At 40.6% G+C, this 22,712-nt stretch overlaps 3 protein-coding genes across 3 annotated transcripts; 2 read left to right on the top strand and 1 right to left on the bottom strand.

The window, feature by feature from the left end:
• Nucleotides 1-533: 533 nt before the first annotated feature.
• LOC145066207 (uncharacterized) lies at nucleotides 534-1,474 on the bottom strand. Its single transcript, XM_079013420.1, has 2 exons — nucleotides 934-1,474; nucleotides 534-826 (listed from the first exon to the last, which is right to left on the bottom strand). Exons 1-2 carry the CDS (start codon nucleotides 1,472-1,474, stop codon nucleotides 534-536), a joined length of 834 nt encoding a protein of 277 aa, XP_078869546.1.
• A 2,757-nt stretch (nucleotides 1,475-4,231) lies between these two features.
• Nucleotides 4,232-4,756, top strand: LOC145066198 (uncharacterized). The gene has a single exon (XM_079013411.1). It carries the CDS (start codon nucleotides 4,232-4,234, stop codon nucleotides 4,754-4,756), a length of 525 nt encoding a protein of 174 aa, XP_078869537.1.
• Nucleotides 4,757-9,175: 4,419 nt separating this feature from the next.
• Nucleotides 9,176-14,454, top strand: LOC145066172 (uncharacterized). Its single transcript, XM_079013381.1, has 2 exons — nucleotides 9,176-11,201; nucleotides 13,946-14,454. The coding sequence occupies exons 1-2, from the start codon at nucleotides 9,176-9,178 to the stop codon at nucleotides 14,452-14,454; spliced, it is 2,535 nt and encodes an 844-aa protein (XP_078869507.1).
• The last annotated feature ends 8,258 nt before the right edge of the window (nucleotides 14,455-22,712 follow it).

Genomic DNA, 22,712 nt, shown 5'->3' with positions numbered 1-22,712 from the left:
AGTAAGAATAATTACCTCTTTGTTGTAGCTTGTTGTATTTGGCCTTTAAGAACTTATAACCTCAAATTTGATGTTTCAAACGGTTCACAATGCACGCTTGAACAATTTGACAACGTGAGAGAGATTACTAGGCATACAAATTGGTTATGAACTCCAAGAACACTATTGTGTAACCAATTTTAGCCATGGGGTCTTGTATATATATATATATATATATATATATATATATATATATATATATATATATATATAAAAGACCCCATGGCTAAAATTGGTTACACGATAGTGTTCTTGGAGTTCATAACTATATATATATATATATATATATATATATATATATATATATATATATATATATACACACACACTAGTAGGGTACCCGTGCAATGCGGCTGCGGCAAATACTTTATTCAGCGATTAATGTCGAACGATAATTTGTTTAGGTTTAAAAATATGAATTATTGTTTTATCTTAAAGAATTAAAAGTCCATAATTTTTCTTTTTAATGTTTGAACTTAAGGACATTATATTCATTATAGATACACCACGTTTGATGTGTAAACTCTAGCTTGATTAAAATCTTTGTTAGGCTTCACTAAGACTTTTGTATTTTCACGTAGAAAAACACCCGCATTTGGAATTGTTTGGCCATGAGCTTTACTGACTGTCATAGAAAAGCTAATTCGAACCGAAAAATACTTTCTTCTAAGTTTGAGTGGAAACATATCATGCGCAGATGGGCAAACAGAGATTCTTGGCAAAAATACTAGTTTTCCAGCATGATGACCAACTGCTATTTCTACATTGATGACGTTCATTTGAAAACCTTTGCATATCAATCTTGTTCCATTACATATCCCATTTGAAGGATCAATATTCTATAATAATATTATAGGGCATCCAACTTTAAGTCGAATGTAGTGAGGGGAAAACCACTGTCATTTAGAGGGTTTAAGAATTCCATCGGATAGAAGTTATTCTTATCGTCATCTGCTTCATCAAAACTGTAGTACACCTTTTCTTCTCCACGGAACGTATCGATCAATTGGTCATTAATTTCCTTGACATTTTCATAAATAGTTGATAATATCGTCGTGGAAATAATATAATCTAGGCAACCTCCATTGATTTGCAAAGAAGGAAAAATTGCATTAATCAAATCATCTTTCGATTTAAAACTTCCATCGATAGCTTCTTCATCACCATCACCAACTCGTATTAAGAAATGTGAAAACCATGGATTGGCCAATGTCCTCATGTTTATAGTTAACCGTATATTTTTAATCAATGACCAAAGAGGCGACATCTGCAGGCTGAAGTCTACAATTTGTGCCCGAGTGCCATGTCGAATGACTAGCAACACTTGTCTAAAATCACCTCCTAAGACCATTATCTTTCCACCAAAGGCGAGGCTCACATTTGTTATGTCTTGCATCGTTTGATCCACCGCCTCCACTATATGCATATGCGTCATCGATGAATCATCCTATATGATTATGTTGGCCAAATGAAGTAGTTGGGCAACCCCACTCTATTGGTTGATATTACACATTGAGTTATTATCAAGATTTATCGGAATCATAAAACGCGAGTGAGCTGTTTTCCATCTAGACATATTATTAGTAGCAGCACAAGATGTAGCAGTAGAAAGTGCAATAAGACCACGGGAACGAACCTCAACAAGTAAAGCTTTGTACAAAAATGTTTTTCTGGTTCCACCAGGACCATCTATAAAGAACACACGTGGTATATTATGATCTACATGCCTCATGATCTCATCATATGCATTTCACTGATCGGGATTAAGAGAATCTTTAGCACAAATGTGTTCATCTTCAATAACAATATAGTACTCCTCTTGAACCTCACGATATCCTCCAGATTCCAAGTTGATGTTTGTATTTACCCTAGGAAGATCAAAGTCACCAAGATCCTTACCCATAGATTGGAAAATTATAGCAATATCCGCAAGAACCATAGTTTGATGTTTGCCTGTAATCTTCAGAAAGTGAATTATAGTGGCTATCCCATAACTTACGAACATCTACAGGGTCACAATCAATCAATATAGTAGAAAATAACCGTATTAGAGCCCTAGGAAATTGAAATAATGAGGCCTCTGTAAGACATTATGATAGATTATCATCATTCTCTATTAATCCTCTCTCAACGGCAGCTTTACGAAATGTCGGGTGTAACATGTTTTTCAGCATGTAAAGATCTTCAAAGCATGTTGGCCCTCTAACATGTGATAATAGTATTCGTAAGTAGTATCACTCTCCTTCAGCGAGGTTAGCTGATGCGGGCCCAATTATGGAGGATCGGGCCCTTGTGTTCCTAGAGGCCCACGATTGTGTGACTAAAGGGGCTTCACAGAAATGGCCATAACTTTGGCTATGAATCTCCGTTTCGGGGCTTTGACCAGTCGAATCGAAGCATCGAGCAAGGAGCACGTCTATATAAGTTCTCAAAGGGGACTTACCCATTTTTAAGTCTAGAAATCGCTTTCTAAATAAAGTTATGAACAATTTTTTTATTTTTCCTTAATTTTTGTGTTTTGTTTTTGGGTTTGTATTTGGCCCATGGACTTTTAGGGTTTCATTTTAATTTCTACTTCTTATTTAACTGTTTTTGATGTAATTTGGATGGTCGATCATCAATTTTATGAACTTTCGATTTTCTCCCAAATTCTGTGTGTTAACCCAGATTTTGAAGCCAATCCCACGATATTCGTAGAATCAACGTGGTTTTGAAGAGATTGTCTTGACTATTCTTTTAGAATCAATAGGTTCATTATTTGTTATCTTTGTGTTGTTTTTTTGCGCTGCATCAGTTGGTATCAAATCCGAATTCCTGGTTCAAAATGCCTCTGAGGAGAAACAGGACGCCCGCTAATGTTCATGAGCAAGAACTAGAACATATTATGGCATGAATGGAGGAGAGGATGGATGAAATGGTTGACCAACTGACTGATAGGATGGTCAAACTAATGAATCGAGAAGGGAAAAGGTCTCGAACACATTCTCAAGTGGAAGATGGTGAATTTGGGAACCCGTTCGGCGGCAGTGACGATTCATATTCTGAAGACGATCTAGAAAGGCGGCCAAGGCGTGATCATATAGGTGACAATAGGCGTTGGGAGACCGAAATGAGAATTGATATCCCATAATTCGACAGGTTCATTTTGAATCCGGAGGGGTTCATCGGCTGGTTGGCTACTGTTGAGGAAGTTTTTGATTTCAAAGAAGTCCCTGAAAACAAAAGAGTGTCAATGATTGCTACCAGGCTACGTGGTAGGGAATCTGCATAATGGCAACAACTAAAATTGACATGAGACAGGCTCGGAAAGTCAAAGGTCGTGACTTGGAGGAAGATGAAGAAGTGTTTACGATCCAACTTCCTACCCCATAATTTTCAAAGGTTGATATACCAACGGTTGCAAAATCTGAAGCGGGGTGCCAAATCAGTTGACGATTACACAACTAAGTTCTACCAATTGATTGCCCAAAATGATATCCAGGAGACAGAGGAACAACTCGTTGCTTGATATATTGGGGGTCTACGGGTCCAAATCATGGACTCTGTAAATATGTTTGACCCGGTATCTATTTCTGAAGCGCACCAACGGGTGTTGGCTTTTTAGAAACAAAGTCGTCCGGTGGGCGGTTCGTCTTCAACTGCCAATGCTGGAGGAAGTTCCAGGATGGGTGGTATGATACCCCATGCTGTGCCTAATCAACAAAGACCGACATCTAACAGTGTTGGACCAAATCCTAGGACAGGTCACCGACAATCAGAGTGCAAGAAGGTCGGAAAACATCATTTGTTTGCTGAGGAAGTTGTAAATTACGAAGATCCCCATGTGTATGACGAAGAGCATCAATGCGAATAGGAAGTTGTAACTGGAGATGTGGGGGTAAATTTGGTGGTAAGGCGGTCTTGTTTTACACCAAAAGTTGTTGGTGATGATTGGCTCACACACAACATCTTTCAGTCGACATGTACTATTTTGGGAAAGGTTTTTACTTTTGTTATTGATTCAGGAAGCTGTGATAACCTTATATCTGAAGAAGCAGTTCAAAAATTGGCTTTGAAAACAGAAAATCGCCCTAAGCCTTACAAGCTACAGTGGCTTAAGAAGGGTGGCGAGATCACTGTATTTTAACGAGCCCTTGTTCAATTTTCTGTTGGTACCACGTATAAAGATGATGTGTGGTGTGATGTGGTTGCTATGGATGCTTGTCATTTGTTGTTGGGCAGACCTGTGGAATATGATCGTAACATAGATCATAACTGGCGGACTAATACTTACAGTTTCTTGTTTGGTGGTGTGAAGATAACATTGGTTCCTAGTAAGCCAAAGGAGCCAGTTCCGAGACCTTCGGGTACTCTACTGACCCTTAATCAGTTTGAAGACGAGTTAGAGGCGGAAGGTGAAATTTTTGTGTTGCTCGGGAAGGAAGTCATTAAGGAGGTTGAAATTCCTGAGGCTATGGTTCCTCTGCTCAAGGAATTCGCTGACGTTTTGCCTAATGAATTACCTGATGGTTTGCCACCCTTGCATGACATCCAGCATCATATTGATTTACACACAGGAGCTCAGTTGCCTAATAGGCCACATTACAGAATCAGTCCCGGAGAGCATGAGGAGTTGCGACGACAGGTGGAGGACTTGATTTCAAAAGCTCATGTTCGAGAGAGCATGAGCCTGCGTGCTGTTCCTGCTTTGTTGACTCCTAAAAAGGATGCTACTTAGCGTATGTGTGTTGATAGTCGCGCCATCAATAAGATCGCGGTGAGGTACAGATTTCCAATTTCTCGACTTGATGACCTACTTGACCAGATTAGCGGTGCCTCTATCTTTACGAAACTGGACTTGAAGAGTGGTTACTATCATATTCGACTTAGACCTGGGGATAAGCGGAAGACTGGCTTCAAGAATCGTGAAGGATGGTATGAGTGGTTGGTGATGCCTTTCGGTTTATCAAATGCTCCTAGTACATTTATGCGTGTGATGAACCAATTGTTCAAGCCCTTTATTGGTAAATTTGTAGTCGTTTATTTTAATGACATACTTATTTACAGTGCTACTTTTTGTGGGCATGTAAACCATGTGAGGCAGGTTTTGACCGTACTTCTACGGGATAGTTTGTATGCAGCTATGAAGAAATGTGTGTTTATGGTTCCTAAAGTCTTGTTCTTGGGGTACGTTGTTTCTGGGGAAGGAATACAGGTGGACGAGTCTAAAGTAGCAGCTGTCAGACAATGGCCAAGTCCAACTACCATCACTGAAGTTCGAAGCTTTCATGGCCTTGCTTCATTGTATAGGAGGTTTATTCCAAACTTTAGTTCTATTATGGCATCAGTGACTGATTGTATGAAAGGGAAGACCTTTACTTGGACCGAAGCAGTAGAATTAGGTTTCCAATTAGTAAAAGAGAAGCTTAGTACATCACCGATTCTTGTATTGCCAGACTATTCTGAAGTGTTTGAATTACACACAGATGCTTCCAAGGTTGGGATTGGAGCAGTCTAAGTAAAGGAGGACGACCGGTTGCCTATTTTAGTGAGAAGTTGACGGGGCCAAAGCTGCGTTATAGCATTTATGATGTTGAGTTCTATACAGTGGTCCAAGTTGTAAAGCATTGGTTCCATTATCTATTTCATAAGGAATTTGTTTTGTTCACAGATCAAGATTCATTAAGACATATTCGCAGTCAGGATAAGGTGTCACACAAACATGGCAGGTGGATGTCGTTCTTGGAAAAATTCACTTTCGTGGTAAAACACATGTCTGGGATGTCAAATCGGGTGGCTGATGCATTGAGTCGGAGGAGTAATTTGCTAGTTTCCATGAGGGTTGGTGTCTCGGGGATGGACGTCCTCATGTAGCAGCTAACGGTTGATCCTTATTTTTCTGTTGTTCTGCAGGGTATACAATCTGGACAGATGTTTGATTTTCTACTGCATGAAGGTTTTCTTTTCTAAGGAAATCAATTGTGCATCCCTGATTCTAGTCTCCGCCTTCAAATCATTAGGGAGCTACATGGTGAAGGGCATGTCGGCCGAGATCACACTTTACAGTTGGTACAATCATCTTCATTTTGGCCTACAATGCGCAAGGAGGTGGATAGATATGTTAAACGGTGTCGAATCTGTCAGGTGTCAAAGGGCACATCAACCAATGCAGGACTCTATATGCCTGTGCTTGTTCCATCACAACCTTGGGTAGACATCAGCATGGATTTTGTGTTCGGTTTACCACGTACTCAACGGGGAAATGATTCAATATTTGTGGTTGTTGATCGTTTTTCTAAGATGGTGCACTTTATTCCTTGCAAAAAGACGACGAAGGCAGTTATTGTGGCCTAGTTATTCTTTCGAGACGTCTACCGTTTGCATGGATTGTCGTCTTCTATTGTTTTAGATCGAGACACTAGGTTTTTGAGTCATTTTTTGTGCAGCCTATGGAAAATGGTGAGCACTCAGCTCAATTTTAGTAGTGCATATCATCCTTAAACGGATGGGCAAACAGAGGTTGTCAATCGATCTGTTGGCAATATTTTGCGGTGCTTAGTGGGTGATCATGTGAAGACCTAGGCTCAGACGCTTTGTCAAGCTGAGTTTGATCATAATTAGAAAATGGCCAAGTCCAACTACCATCACTGAAGTTTGAAGCTTTCATGGCCTTGCTTCATTCTATAGGAGGTTTATTCCAAACTTTACTTCTATTATGGCACCTGTGACTTATTGTATGAAAGGGAAGACCTTTACCTGGACCGAAGTAGCAAAATCAGCTTTCCAATTAGTAAAAGAGAAACTTACTACATCACCGAGTCTTGTATTGCCAGACTTTTCTCAAGTGTTTGAATTACACACGGATGCTTCCATGGTTGGGATTGGAGCAGTTCTAAGTCAAGGAGGACGACCTGTTGCCTATTTTAATGAAAAGTTGACGGGGCCAAAGCCACGTTATAGCACTTATGATGTTGAGTTCTATGCAGTGGTCCAAACTGTAAAGCATTGGCGCCATTATCTATTTCATAAGGAATTTGTTTTGTTCACAGATAAGGTGTCACACAAACATGGGAGGTGGATGCCGTTCTTTGAAAAATTCACTTTCGTGGTGAAACATAAGTCTGGGATGTCAAATCGGGTGGATGATGCATTGAGTCGGAGGAGTAATTTGCTAGTTTCCATGAGGGTTGGTGTGCCGGGGATGGATGTCCTCATGGAGCAGCTCACGGTTGATCCTTATTTTTCTGTTGTTCTTTAGGGTATACAATCTGGACAGATGTCTGATTTTCTACTGCATGAAGGTTTTCTTTTCAAAGGCAATCAATTGTGCATCCCTGATTCTAGTCTCTGCCTTCAAATCATTAGGGAGCTTCATGGTGAAGGGCATGTCGGCTGAGATCGCACTTTACAGTTGGTACAATCATCTTATTTTTGGCCTACAATGCGCAAGGAGGTGGATAGATATGTTAAACGGTGTCGAATCTGTCAGGTGTCAAAGGGTACATCAACCAACGTAGGACTCTATATGCCTATGCCTATTCCTTCACAACCTTAGGTAGACATCAGCATGGATTTTGTGTTGGGTTTACCACGTACTCAACGGGGAAATGATTCAATATTTATGGTTGTTGATCGTCTTACTAAGATGGCGCACTTTATTCCTTGCAAAAAGACGACGGATGCAGTTAATGTGGCCTAGTTATTCTTTCAAGACGCCTACCATTTGCATGCATTGCCGTCTTCTATTGTTTCAGATCGAGACACTAGGTTTTTGTGTCATTTTTGGCGCAGCCTATGGAAAATGGTGAACACTCAGCTCAATTTTAGTAGTGCATATCATCCTCAAACGGATGGCCAAACAGAGGTTGTCAATCGATCCCTTCGTAATATTTTGCGGTGTTTAGTGGGTGATCATGTGAAGACCTGGGATTAGAAGCTTTGTCAAGCTGAGTTTGCTCATAATCATGCTACCAACCGAAGTACTGGATATAGTCCATTCCAGGTGGTCTATTATGTTCAGCCATGGGGACCACTTGATTTGATGTCACTGCCTGTTTCTAGGGTTGTTCCAAAGACAATGCAGGATTTTGTTGGAGGACTGCATGATGTTCATAAGGCTGTTCATGACAATTTGGTCCGAGCTAACTCCAAGTACAAGCAAGATGCAGATAAAAAACGCAGACAAGTTGATTTTGAAGTGGGTGACTTTGTTTGGGCTGTTTTGACTAAAGATCGTTTTTCGGGTGGTGAGTACAACAAGCTGTCAGCTAAGAAGATTGGACCGCTGGAGATTGTGGAGAAGATTAATTCCAATGCTTACCGTCTACAGTTGCCAAGCCACATTCGTTGTTCTGATGTTTTCAATGTAAAGCATTTGCTTCCTTATTATGGAGATTCTTCTGATGATGACCATGGTGCACATTTGAGGATGAATTTTGTCTACCCAGGAGGGGATGATGCGGGCCCTAGTGTGGAGGATCGGGCCCTTGCGTTTCTAGAGGCCCACGATCGTGTGAGTAAAGGGGCTTCACGGAAATGGCCATAACTTTGGCTACGAATCTCCGTTTCAGACCTACGACCAGTCAAATCGAAGCTTGGAGCAAGGAGCGCGTCTATATAAGTTCTCAAAGGGGACTTACCTATTTTTGAGACCAAAATCGCTTTCTAAATGGACTTATGAACAATTTTGTTATTTTCCTTAATTTTTGGGTTTTGTTTTTGGGTTTGTATTTGACACATAGACTTTTAGGGTTTCATTTTAATTTCTGCTTCTTATTTAACTGTTTTTTGATGTAATTTGGATGGTCGATCATCAATTTTATGAACTTTCGATTTTTTCCCAAATCATGTGTGTTAACCTAGATTTTGAAGTCAATCCCACGATATTCGTAGAATCAACGTGGTTTTGAAGAGATTGTCCTGGCTATTCTTTTAGAATCAACAGGTTCATTCTTAGTTATCTTTGTGCTGTTTTTTTTTGTGATGCCTCTGAGGAGAAACAGGACGCCCGCTAATGTTCATGAGCAAGAACTTGAAGAACGTATTATGGCACGAATGGAGGAGAGGATGGATCAAATGGTTGACCAACTGACTGATAGGATGGTCAAACTATTGAATCGAGGAGGGCAAAGGTCTCGAACACATTCTCAAGTGGAAGATGGTGAATTTGGGAACCCGTTCGACGACTGAGATCAGAGGTGACAATAGGCACTGGGAGGCTGGAAGGAGAATTGATATCCCAGAATTCGACGGGGTCAGTTTGAATCCGGAGGGTTTCATCGACTGGTTGGCTACTATTGAGGAAGTTTTTGAGTTTAAAGAAGTCCCTAAAAACAAAAGAGTGTCATTGATTGCTACCAGGCTACGTGGTAGGGCATTTGCATGGCGGCAACAATTGAAACTTACACGGGACAGGCTCGGAAAGTCAAAGGTCGTGACTTGGAGGAAGATGAAGAAGTGTTTACGATCCAACTTCCTACCCCATAATTTTCAAAGGTTGATGTACCAACGGTTGCAAAATCTGAAGCAGGGTGCCAAATCATTTGACGATTACACAACTGAGTTCTACCAATTGATTGCCCCAAACGATATCCAGGAGACAGAGGAACAACTTGTTGCTCGATATATTGGGGGTCTACGGGTCCAAATCATGGACTCTGTAAATATGTTTGACCCGGTATCTATTTCTGAAGCGCACCAACGGGTGTTGGCTTTTGAGAAAAAAAGTCATCAGGTGGGCGGTTCGTCTTCAACTGCCAATGTTGGAGGAAGTTCCGGGACGGGTGGTATGGTACCCCGTGTTGTTCCTAATCAACAAAGACCGACATCTAACAGTTGTGGACCAAATCCTAGGACAACTATTAGTAGCAGCATGAAGTGTTTTAGTTGTGGGGAGACAGGTCACCGACAATCAGAGTGCAAGAAGGTCGGAAAACGTCATTTGTTTGCTGAGCAACATGATTGGCAAAATGATGATGCCAGTGAAAATTACGAAGATCCCCATGTGTATGACGAAGAGCATCAATGCGAAGAGGAAGTTGTAACTGGAGATGTGGGGGTAAATTTGGTGGTAAGGCGGTCATGTTTTACACCAAAAGTTGTTGGTGATGATTGGCTCAAACACAACATCTTTCATTCGACATGTACTATTTTGGGAAAGGTTTGTACTTTTGTTATTGATTCAGGAAGTTGTGATAACCTTATATCTAAAGAAGTAGTTCAAAAGTTGGCTTTGAAAACAGAAAATCGCCCTAAGCCTTACAACCTACAGTGGCTTAAGAAGGGTGGCAAGGTCACTATATCCAAACGAGCGCTTGTCAAATTTTCTGTCGGTACCATGTATAAAGATGATGTATGGTATGATGTGGTTCCTATGGATGCTTGTCATTTGTTGTTGGGAAGACCTTGCGAGTATGATCGTAACATAGATCATAACGGGCGGACTAATACTTACAGTTTCTTGTTTGGTGGTGTGAAGATAACATTGGTTCCCAGTAAGCCAAAGGAGCCAGTTCCGAGACCTTCGGGTACTCTACTGACCCTTAATCAGTTTGAAGATGAGTTGGAGGCGAAAGGTGAAATTTTTGTGTTGCTCGGGAAGGAAGTCACTAAGGAGGTTGAAATTCCTGAGGCTATGGTTCCTGTGCTCAAGGAATTCGCTGATGTTTTACCTAATGAATTACCTGATGGTTTGCCACCCTTGCATGACATCCAGCATCATATTGATTTACACACAGGAGCTCAGTTGCCTAATACGCCACATTACAGAATGAGTCCTGAAGAGCATGAGGAGTTGCGACGACAGGTGGAGGACTTGATTTCAAAAGTTCATGTTGGGGAGAGCATGAGCCTGTGTGTTGTTCCTGCTTTGTTGACTCCTAAAAAGGATGCTACTTGGCGTATGTGTGTTGATAGTCGCTCCATCAATAAGATCGCGGTGAGGTACAGATTTCCAATTCCTCGACTTAATGACCTACTTGACCAGATTAGTGGTGCCTCTATCTTTACGAAACTGGACTTGAAGAGCGGTTACTATCAGATTCGACTTAGACCTGGGGATGAGTGGAAGACTGGCTTCAAGACTCGTGAAGGATGGTATGAGTGGTTGGTGATGCCTTTCGGTTTATCAAATGCTCCTAGTACATTTATGCGTGTGATGAACCAATTGTTCAAGCCCTTTATTGGTAAATTTGTAGTACTTTATTTTGATTACATACTTATTTACAGTGCTACTTTTGGTGAGCATGTCAACCATGTGAGCTAGGCTTTGACCGTACTTCGACGGGATAGTTTGTATGCAGCTATGAAGAAATGTGTGTTTATGGTTCCTAAATTCTTGTTCTTGGGGTACGTTGTTTCTGGGGAAGGAATAATGGTGGACGAGTCTAAGGTAGCAGCTGTTAGACAATGGCCAAGTCCAACTACCATCACTGAAGTTCGAAGCTTTCATGGCCTTGCTTCATTCTATAGGAGGCTTATTCCAAACTTTACTTCTATTATGGCACCGGTGACTGATTTTATGAAAGGGAAGACCTTTACTTGGACCGAAGCAGCATAATCAACTTTCCAATTAGTAAAAGAGAAGCTTAGTACATCACCGATTCTTGTATTGCCAGACTTTTCACAAGTGTCTGAATTACACACAGATGCTTCCAAGGTTGGGATTGGAGCACTTCTAAGTCAAGGAGGACGACCGGTTGCCTAATTTAGTGAGAAGTTGACGGGGACAAAGCTGCGTTATAGCACTTATGATGTTGAGTTCTATGCAGTGGTCCAAGCTGTAAAGCATTGGCGCCGTTATCTATTTCATATGGAATTTTTTTGTTCATAGATCATGATTCATTAAGACATATTCGCAGTCAGGATAAGGTGTCACACAAACATGGCAGGTGGATGTCGTTCTTGGAAAAATTCACTTTCGTGGTGAAACACATGTCTAGGATGTCAAATCGGGTGGCTGATGCATTGAGTCGGAGGAGTAATTTGCTAGTTTCGATGATGGTTGGTGTGCTGGGGATGGATGTCCTCATGGAGTAGCTAACAGTTGATCCTTATTTTTCTATTGTTCTGCAGGGTATACAATCTGGACAGATGTCTGATTTTCTACTGCATGAAGGTTTTCTTTTCTAAGGAAATCAATTGTCCATCCCTGATTCTAGTCTCCGCCTTCAAATCATTAGGGAGCTTCATGGTGAAGGGCATGTCGGCCGAGATCACACTTTACAGTTGGTACAATCATCTTCATTTTGGCCTACAATGCGCAAGGAGGTGGATAGATATGTTAAACGGTGTTGAATCTGTCAGGTGTCAAAGGGCACATCAACCAACGCAGGACTGTATATGCCTGCGCCTGTTCCATCGCAACCTTGGGTAGACATCATCATGGATTTTGTGTTCGGTTTACCACGTACTCAACGGGGAAATGATTCAATATTTGTGGTTGTTGATCATTTTTCTATGATGGTGCACTTTATTCCTTGCAAAAAGACGACGGAGGCAGTTAATGTGGCCTAGTTATTCTTTCGAGACGTCTACCGTTTGCATGGATTGTCGTCTTCTATTGTTTTAGATCGAGACACTAGGTTTTTGAGTCATTTTTGGCGCAACCTATGTAAAATGGTGAACACTCAGCTCAATTTTAGGAGTGCATATCATCCTCAAATGGATGGCTAAACAGAGGTTGTCAATCGATCCCTTGGTAATATTTTGCGGTGTTTAGTGGGTGATCATCTGAAGACCTGGGATCAGAAGCTTTGTCAAGCTGAGTTTGCTCATAATCATGCTATCAACCAAAGTACTTGATATAGTCCGTTCCAGGTGGTCTATTCTGTTCAGCCACGGGGACCACTTGATTTGATGTCACTACCTGTTTCTAGGTTGTTCATGACAACTTGGTCCAAGCTAACTCCACGTACAAGCAAGATAAAGATAAAAAAAAAAGCAGACAGGTTGATTTTTAAGTAGGTGACTTTGTTTGGGCTATTTTCACTAAAGATCGTTTTTCGGTTGGTGAGTACAACAAGCTGTCAGCTTAGAAGAGTGGACCGGTGGAGATTGTGGAGAAGATTAATTCCAATGCTTACCGTCTACAGTTGCCAAGCTACATTTGTTGTTTCGATGTTTTCAATGTAAAGCATTTGCTTCCTTATTATTGGGATTCTTCTGATGATGACCATGGTGCACATTCGAGGTTGAATTTTTTCTACCCAGGAGGGGATGATGTGGGCCCTAGTGTGGAGGATCGGGCCCTTGGGTTCCTAGAGGCCCACAATCGTGTGACTAAAGGGGCTTCATGGAAATGGCCATAACTTTAGCTATGAATCTCCATTTTGGGCCTATGACCAGTCAAATCGAAGCTTGGAGCAAGGAGCACGTCTATATAAGTTCTCGAAGTGGACTTACCCGTTTTTGAGTCCAAAATCGCTTTCTAAATGGAGTTATGAACAATTTTGTTATTTTTCCTTATTTTTTGGGTTTGTATTTGGCCCATGGACTTTTAGGGTTTCATTTTAATTTTTGCTTCTTATTTAACTGTTTTTGATGTAATTTGGATGGTCGATCATCAATTTTATGAACTTTCGATTTTCTCCCAAATTCTGTGTGTTAACCCAGATTTTGAAGCCAATCCCACAATATTCGTAGAATCAACATGGTTTTGTAGAGATTTTCCTGGATATTCTTTTAGAATCAACACATTCATTTTTGGTTATCTTTGTGTTGTTTTTTGCATTGCATCAGTTGGTATCAAAGCCGAATTCCTAGTTCAAAATGCCTCCAAGGAGAAACAGGACGCCCGCTAATATTCATGAGCAAGAACTAGAAGAACGTATTACGGCATGAATGGAGGAGAGGATGGATCAAATGGTTGACCAACTGACTGATAGGATGGTCGAACTGACGAATCGAGGAGGACAAAGGTCTTGAACAGATTCTCAAGTGGAAGATGGTGAATTTGGGTACCCATTTGGCGGCAGTGAAGGTTCATATTCTGAAGACGATCTAGAAAAGCGGCCAAGGCGTGATCATAGAGGTGACAATAGGCGTTGGGATGCCGGAATGAGAATTGATATCCCAGAATTCGACGGGGTCAGTTTGAATCCGGAGGGGTTCATCGACTGGTTGGCTACTTTTAAGGAAGTTTTTGAGTTCAAAGAAGTCCCTGAAAACAAAAGAGTGTCATTCATTGCTACCAGGCTACGTGGTAGGGCATCTGCATTGTGGCAACAACTGAAACTGACACGAGACAGGCTCGAAAAGTCAAAGGTCGTGACTTGGAGGAATATGAAGAAGTGTTTACGATCCAACTTCCTACCCCATAATTTTCAAAGGTTGATGTACCAACGGTTGCAAAATCTTGAGGAGGGTGCCAAATCAGTTGACGATTACACAACTGAGTTCTACCAATTGATTGCCCGAAATGATATCCCGGAGACATAGGAACAACTTGTTGCTCGATATATTGGGGGTCTACGGGTCCAAATTGTCACACCCCAAAACCAGAACGGCGGAAACGTTCTGGGGTGGATGACGTCATGTCAAGTATCACAACACATGCATTGTAGTAATTAAAGTACAGCAACCATTGCATTAATAGTAATAGTTTTACATGGTTTACATTACAATACATCAAAGTAATACAATAGTTATATAGGTGCAGCTTAGCACTAAGCTATCTTCATCAACTGCTCCGGGAATGTACCTGTCTAATGCTGACCTGAGAATACAAGTTATTTGAAAAGCGAGTATCAACATTTTTACAAATGCTGGTGAGTTCATAAGTATTTAGTGTCATTTTAATCAAATAACTTTAATAAAAGTGGTAGTTTTATAGTATCTTTTACATTAGTGTCTTTTCCAGAAAATCCTATATTTTCCTTAATAAAAGTAGTCTTCTACCAAGACTGGACGGAGTTAAGTGGTAAAAAGTAGTTTTCCCTTAATCGCTATAATTATCAAAATACAGAATTTGATTATTAAAGAAAGCAAGTGAAATCAGGGAAATAACATATGCCTCCGCAGTAAAGACTGCTGACTAAGGCAAAGGAATCATAGACTCCAGGAGAGTATCGAATGAACGCACGCCTGGCTCAGTCTAACAAAAGAGACACAAACCCCAAACGGTACCAAAATGAAGGGTACAACTATCAAGGTCTCTAAACAGAGAATATAGACCCCAGGCAGTATCAAATGAAAGATACAGCTAGTAAGGTCTAAAACAGAGGATACAGACCCCAGACAGTATCAAACGAAAGATACAGCTAGCAAGGTTTGAAAACAGTGTGACTCTGAGAGTGGGTTTTCAACATAGAGTGTAAAGTACATTGTAACATACAGTGTGAAATACCATTACCTTAAGGCCATGAATTATAAGGTAACCTCGGATACTCGTAACCATACTAACCGACACTAGAGTACCTGACACCCTGCAAGCGTCTATAAAATGTGACATTTGTCACCCCTTGGCTTGGTAGGCCGTGGACTGTAGCTAGCAGTCAGGTTGCGGGGGTGTCAATCCCGTATAGATCTATACACACAATGTCCGCTCTCCCTACAGGAGACTCTTGTTACCAACTAGACGACGGAGAAGGTCGCGTCCCGAAGATGCATCCCAAATCGTGGGTAGTGGGTTTCCAAAATAAGTGTTGAACTAGAGGTAGAGACTCTTAACCGAACTGACTAGAGTAAACCTATATGGCTATGCTCGTATACATAATATATAACTAATGAATCAAACGACCTTCGGACGGACATCCGATCCCACTAGACCACATCTCAACAAAGAAAAGGAAATAGGGCGGACAAGCCTTCCTAAGTCCTTCAACCATTATTTATATGCATCTATACAAGCACATGCATACATCTAACTACGTTTCAGTGTGTAACAAGTGGAAGCATATCGTGAAGTATAACCAAATCATGTGGAATAACCGAATCATGAAGTATACACATACAGTGTGGAATATCCGAGTCCTGAAGTATAAGCGTACAGTGTGGAAAAATCGAATCGTGAAGTATAAGCGTTACCAAATATAAGTGTATCACGAAGTGGAAGCGACAACAAGTGGAGTAAGATCGTCTAACAGGTATCAGTAACTATGGGTATAAGCAAAATAGAGGCAAGAACAAGTATAAACGCATCACAAAGTGAAAGCGTTATCAAGTAGGAGTTTAAACTAAGAAGGAGTATCAAAACATGGAAGAAAACCTTTATTCTTGAGAAAATTACAACTTGGTGTTCTTTGGTAAAATAAGCTTGAAAACCTTTAGAAATCCTTTGAAAACTTTTCATAAACCAGTTTAAAATGAATTTTGATAAAACAGTACAAGTAAGAGTTTGAACAAGTGAAAACCTTTTAGAAAACCATTTATGGTATCCTACTTGGTAAAATAGTTTACAGTGTGGTAAATGCTTGTGCATACGGGTTATCATTCACTTGTGATGGATATGATAACTGGCATGTTTAACTTGTATCCCCCCCTATAAAACATGTAAAAACATTTAAAAGGTTCATTCAGGGGTATGAATTCACCTGGTGTAAGCGGATCTGGCGGGGGTGCCAGTTGGGTGCTCGGTGTCAACTAAAGACTTGGACACACTTAGGGACCTATTTAACATATGATAACATATGTTCACATACAATTAGTACATTTAATACTAATTAAACAAGTATGCGCACTCTAAGGAGCGGAAAACACTTTGGTTATGTGATTGGGGTGTCCCAGGTAACATCTAATGGCTTGAATGGCTTAGGAATGGAGTTTACTCTCCAAGAGTAAACTCTCCATAAGGTGTTTACGGCCCTGGGACAACTCCCCATGAGTTTACGTCTGTAAACTCATGGTGAGAGTGTTCTAGGATGTTTAAAGGCTTAATATCGATCGTGGAATTTTGCTAGGTCCAAATCTAAATTGTATGAATGGGTTTAGGGCTTTTAAAGGGACTATATGGGAGTTTACGGCCCATGAACCACCCCTATGGGATTTCACGTCTGTGAACTCCTATACCCTCTGTTTATTTGAAGTTTAAGCCCTTGATTAATCCTAGCATTTTCTAGTGAAGGTATAAGGCCAATTAGGGGGGTTTAAACTCTCATTTGGTGAGGTTTGGGAGTGTTTACGGCCTAAGCATATGATTGGGCCGTAAACTCCTTTTTACCCCTCATTTCTTAGTTTTTAATTAAGTTTAAAGTCCCTAACTTGTTGGTGATTGATTCTAGAATTTAATCCAAGGCCATTGGGGGTGTTGAGGGCATTTCTAACACTTGGAATTGAGTTTACTCCCCATGAAGAGGAGTTTACGGCCCCAGCATGTTCTTGGGCAGTAAACTCATGTTTACTCTTCAAAAAATCATTTCAAGGTGTTCTAAGTCCGAATAAGCAAGCCTAAAAATCATATCTAAGCCTTAGGGGCAATTTGGAGGGGTTTTGAGGCTTAAAAACCCCATTAAATGGTGTTCACGGTCCAAGAGTGTTCTTGGGCCGTAAACACATCATTTTGTCCCTATTTCATGTTTTAAACTCGAATTTATAGGCTAGATAAGCTATATAACAAGTTAGGTTAGTTTACTTACTCGTTTGGGGCTCGAAACGGACGATTTCTGGCTCGAATTTAAGTTGTAGAGAGAGAGAGAGAGAGAGAGAGTGGGGAGAGTGTAAAAACTCTCTAATGGACTCCACTCACCCTTATATAGGGTTTGGAGTTGGAGCTCAGTGGTATTCTACCCGATACTGCCGTTATACGGGGCTTTTGGTCGCACCCGATTTAGTGGTCGTAATAATAAAAAGTAACATTTTCCAATTAAATGGAAATGCAACTTAAGTGTTTTTATCTATTTTATTACGACTATAACGACATAAAAATATAAATAAATAAAACATTTATTTATTTGGCAACCTCTAATTAACGGAGCTTTTATAAAATGGAAAATTCCGTTAACGGTAACGGGGTAATGTAACGGAATAAACTTTGGGTTGTCACACAAATCATGGACTCTGTAAAGATGTTTCACCCGATATCTATTTCTGAAGCGCACCAACGGGCGTTGGCTTTTGAGAAACAAAGTCGTCGGGTGGGCGGTTTGTCTTCAACTGCCAATATTGGAGGAAGTTCTGGGACGGGTGGTATGGTACACTGTGTTGTGCCTAATCAACAAAGACCGACATCTAACAGTGTTAGACCAAATCCTAGGACAACTGTTAGTAGCAGCTTGAAGTGTTTTAGTTGTGGGGAGACAGGTCACTGACAATCAGAGTGCAAGAAGGTCGGAAAACGTCATTTGTTTACTGAGCAACATGATTGCCAAAATGATGATGCCGGTGAAAATTACGAAGATCCCCATGTGTATGACGAAGAGCATCAATGCAAAGAGGAAGTTGTAACAGGAGATGTGGGGGAAAATTTGGTGGTAAGGCGGTCTTGTTTTACACCAAAAGTTGTTGGTGATGATTGGCTCAAACACAATATCTTTCAGTCGACATGTACTATTTTGGGAAAGGTTTGTACTTTTGTTATTGATTCAGGAAGTTGTGATAACCATATATCTGAAGAAGCAGTTCAAAAGTTGGCTTTGAAAACAGAAAATCGCCCTAAGCCTTACAGGGTACAGTGGCTTAAGAAGGGTGGCGAGGTCATTGTATCTAAACGAGCCCTTGTTTAATTTTCTGTTGGTACCACATATAAAGATGATGTGTGGTGTGATGTGGTTGGTATGGATGCTTGTCAATTGTTGTTGGGCAGACCTTGCGCGTATGATTGTAAGATAGATCATAACGGGCGGACTAATACTTACAGTTTCTTGTTTGCTGGTGTGAAGATAACATTGGTTCCCAGAAAGCCAAAGGAGCCAGTTCCGAGACCTTCGGGTACTCTACTGACCCTTAATCAGTTTGAAGACAAGTTGGAGGCGGAAGGTGAAATTTTTGTATTGCTCGGCAAGGAAGTCGCTAAGGAGGTTGAAATTCTTGAGGCGATGGTTCGTATGCTCAAGGAATTCGCTGATGTTTTCCCTAATGAATTACCTGATGGTTTGCCACCATTACGTGACATCCAACATCATATTGATTTACGACTAGGAGCTCAGTTTCCTAATAGGCCACATTATAGAATGAGTCCTAGAGAGCATAAGGAGTTGCGACGAAAGGTGGAGGACTTGACTTCAAAAGGTCATGTTCGGGAGAGCATGAGCCCGTGTGCTGTTCCTGCTTTGTTGACTCCTAAAAGGGATGCTACTTGGCGTATGTGTGTTTATAGTCACGCCATCAATAGGAGCACGGTGAGGTAAATTTCCAATTCCTCGACTTGATGACCTACTTGACCAGATTAGCGGTGCCTCTATCTTTAGGAAATTGGACTTGAAAAGTGGGTACTATCAGATTCGACTTAGGCCTAGGGATGAGTGGAAGACTGCCTTCAAGACTCGTGATGGATTGTATGAGTGGTTAGTGATGCCTTTGGGTTTATCAAATGCTCCTAGTACATTTATGTGTGTGATGAACCAATTGTTCAGGGCCTTTATTGGTAAATTTGTAGTCGTTTATTTTGATGACATACTTATTTACAGTGCTACTTTTGCTGAGCATGTCAACCATGTGAGCCAGGTTTTGACCGTTCTTCGACGAGATAGTTTGTATGCAACTATGAAGAAATGTCGGTTTATGGTTCCTAAATTCTTTTTCTTGGGGTACGTTGTTTCTGGGGAAGGAATACAGGTGGATGAGTCTAAAGTAGCAGTTGTCAGACAATAGCCAAGTCCAACTACCATCACTGAAGTTCGACGCTTTCACGGCCTTGCTTCATTCTATAGGAGGCTTATTCCAAACTTTAGTTCTATTATGGCACTGGTGACTGATTGTATGAAAGTGAAGAACTTTACATGGACCGAAGCAGCAAAATCCACTTTCAAATTAGTAAAAGAGAAGCTTACTACATCAACGATTCTTGTATTGCCAAACTTTTCTCAAGTGTTTGAATTACACACGGATGCTTCCAAGGTTGGGATTGGAGCAGTTCTAAATCAAGGAGGACGACCGGTTGCCTATTTTAGTAAGAAGTTGGCGGGGCCAAAGCTGCGTTATAGCACTTATGATGTTGAGTTCTATGCAGTGGTCCAAGTTGTAAAGCATTGGCGCCATTATCTCTTTCATCAGGAATTTGTTTTGTTCACAGATCATGATTCATTAAGACATATTCGCAGTCTAGATAAGGTGTCACACAAACATGGGAGGTGGATGTCGTTCTTGGAAAAATTCACTTTCGTGGTGAAACACAAGTCTGGGATGTCAAATCGGGTGGCTGATGCATTGAGTTGGAGGAGTAATTTGCTAGTTTCCATGGAGCAGTTAACGGATGATCCTTATTTATTTGTTGTTCTGCAGGGTATACAATCTGGACAGATGTCTGATTTTCTACTACATGAAGGTTTTCTTTTCAAAGGCAATCAATTGTGCATCCCTGATTCTAGTCTCCGCCTTCAAATCATTTGGGAGTTGCATGGTGTGACAACCCAAGTTGCCCCGTTACATTTCCCCGTTACCGTTAACGGAATATTCCACTGTATAAAAGTTCCGTAATTAATTAGAGGGCATCAATTTAATAAAAATTCCATTTGATTACCTTCAACATGCCGTTAAGTCGTGATAAAAGGGAATAAAAACGCAAGACACACATTTTCATTCATTTAGAAAATGTCAAGTTTTATTATTACGACCACTAAATCGGGTGCGACGAAAAGCCCCGTTTAGAGGCACTATCGGGTAAAATTCCACTGAGCCCCGACTGTGAAACCTATATAAGGGTGAGTGGAGTGAAATGGGAGACTTTTTACACTCTCTCTCTATACTCTCTCCCTAGACCCGTTTTCGCCCCGAATTCGCAACCAAACGCTTCCAAATTGTAAGTCCGCTTGCCCTAACTTATTCTAAGCATATTGATTTATGTTTATAGCCCAAAAACCATCTAAGAAGGCATAGGATAAGGAGTTTACGGCCCAAGAACATTCTAGGGCCGTAAACCCCTAAAAAGGTGCCAAATATGCCTTTAAACTTGACCATAAGCTTAGAAACTATTAGGGGATATAGCCTAGGGGTGTTTAAACACTAAAATGCATGGATTTAGGACTCAAAGAAGAGTTTACGGCCCAAGCACATGCTTAGGCCGTAAACTCCACAAGTCATGGTCCCAAATGTGCACCAAACTCATCCTAGTGCTTATTACATAATTTAGGGACTTATTCCTTTGAGTTTAGACCCTTGAAACACTCCAAAATGAATTAAAGAAATGAGTTTACGGCCCATGAATAGTCAAGGCTGTAAACTCCCTAAATCATGCCCAAAAGTGTGATTTTTGCCCCCCTAATGGCCTTAGACATTTACCATAAAATGCTAGAATGGAATTAAAGGCTTAAACACAAGAAAAATGAGACATTTCTTGGAGTTTACGGCCCAAGCATTATCTAGGCCGTAAACTCCCCAAAACCCCCTCAAATGTTGGCTTTAATCACCCATAATAGCATCAAACTTCATAAGAAAATCCTAGAAAGGCATTAGAGGCTTAAAACTTCACAAATCACTAAGGGTGAGAGTTTACGGCCGTAAACTCCCTTGGGAGAGTTCTTAGGCCGTAAACTCCTATAAAATACCCTTAGAGGCCTCAAATCCAATCATGCCTTTGAGGAAAAGTGCTTAGAATAATCCTATGAACAAGCTAGAAGCATCAAACACCCAAGAATAGAACCTTAGGAGTTTACGGCCGTAAACCCCCTTAGGTTGGGCCGTAAACTCCTTGTTTGGTCCCTATTGATGCTTAAAACCCCTTTACACACTGGATACTTGAGTATAGCAAAGTCCCACAGCTGATAGGAGACCCTTAGCACCCTTAAACGCTACCCGGGACCCCAAACACTCAACCAAAAGTGTTTTCCACTCCTTTGAGTGTGTGTAACTGTTTTATTAGTATATTATATGCTAATTGTATGTGAACATATGTTATCATATGTTAAAATAGGTCCTTGTGTGTGTTCAAGTCCTTGCGTGACCCCGAACGCCTAAACGACACTACCGTCGGACCTACTTATACCAGGTGAGTTCATACCCCTGAATGAACCTTTTTAATGCTTTTAAATGTTTTCCTAGGGGGGGATTACAAGTTAAACATGCCAGTTATCATATCAATCACATGTGATTGATAACCCGCATGCACAAGATTTTACCACTATACACTGTTTTACCGAGTAGGACACTATAAATGGCTTTCAAAAAGGGTTTTTAAATTGTTCAAGTTCTTAATTTCATAGCTTATCAAAGACTCATTCCAACTGATTTATAGAAGATTCTCAAAGATTTCTAAAGATTTTCACACCTATTTTATCAAAGAATACAAATGCGATTTTCCTGAGTAACAAAATCTTTAAGGGTTTTTCATGAATATTTTTAATTGTTAGATACCACTGCTTCGCTTATACTTATTTTATGCTCCTACTCTGTAATGTTTTTGCTTATACCTGAAGTCACTTATACCTGATAACGCTTATACTTATTTACCCTCTTACTTAGGGGTACGATTCTACTTCGCTTGTATTTGAGATCGACTTTACTTTACTTATACTTGATACGCTCATACTTCACTTGTGGTCATATCTACTTCGCGATGCGCCTATACTTATTCGACACTTATACTTCACTTGCGACCGCTCTTGCTT

Source organism: Lactuca serriola, chromosome 1 (assembly GCF_051521515.1).
Source record: "Lactuca serriola cultivar US96UC23 chromosome 1, Lser_US96UC23_V15, whole genome shotgun sequence".
Classification (NCBI taxonomy): domain Eukaryota; kingdom Viridiplantae; phylum Streptophyta; class Magnoliopsida; order Asterales; family Asteraceae; genus Lactuca; species Lactuca serriola.
Note: the sequence above shows the minus strand (reverse complement) of the source record. Positions and strands in the feature narration are given on the sequence as shown.

Coding starts and splice junctions, on each gene's coding strand:
- LOC145066207 (XM_079013420.1), bottom strand. CDS start 1,474: ATGACGCATATGCATATAGTGGAGGCGGTGGATCAAACGATGCAAGAC. Junction 827..933: donor AAACCCTCTAAATGACAGTG/GTTTTCCCCTCA, acceptor TGATATGCAAAG/GTTTTCAAATGAACGTCATC.
- LOC145066198 (XM_079013411.1), top strand. CDS start 4,232: ATGGATGCTTGTCATTTGTTGTTGGGCAGACCTGTGGAATATGATCGT.
- LOC145066172 (XM_079013381.1), top strand. CDS start 9,176: ATGGTGAATTTGGGAACCCGTTCGACGACTGAGATCAGAGGTGACAAT. Junction 11,202..13,945: donor ATTGTTCAAGCCCTTTATTG/GTAAATTTGTAG, acceptor GGTCTTGAACAG/ATTCTCAAGTGGAAGATGGT.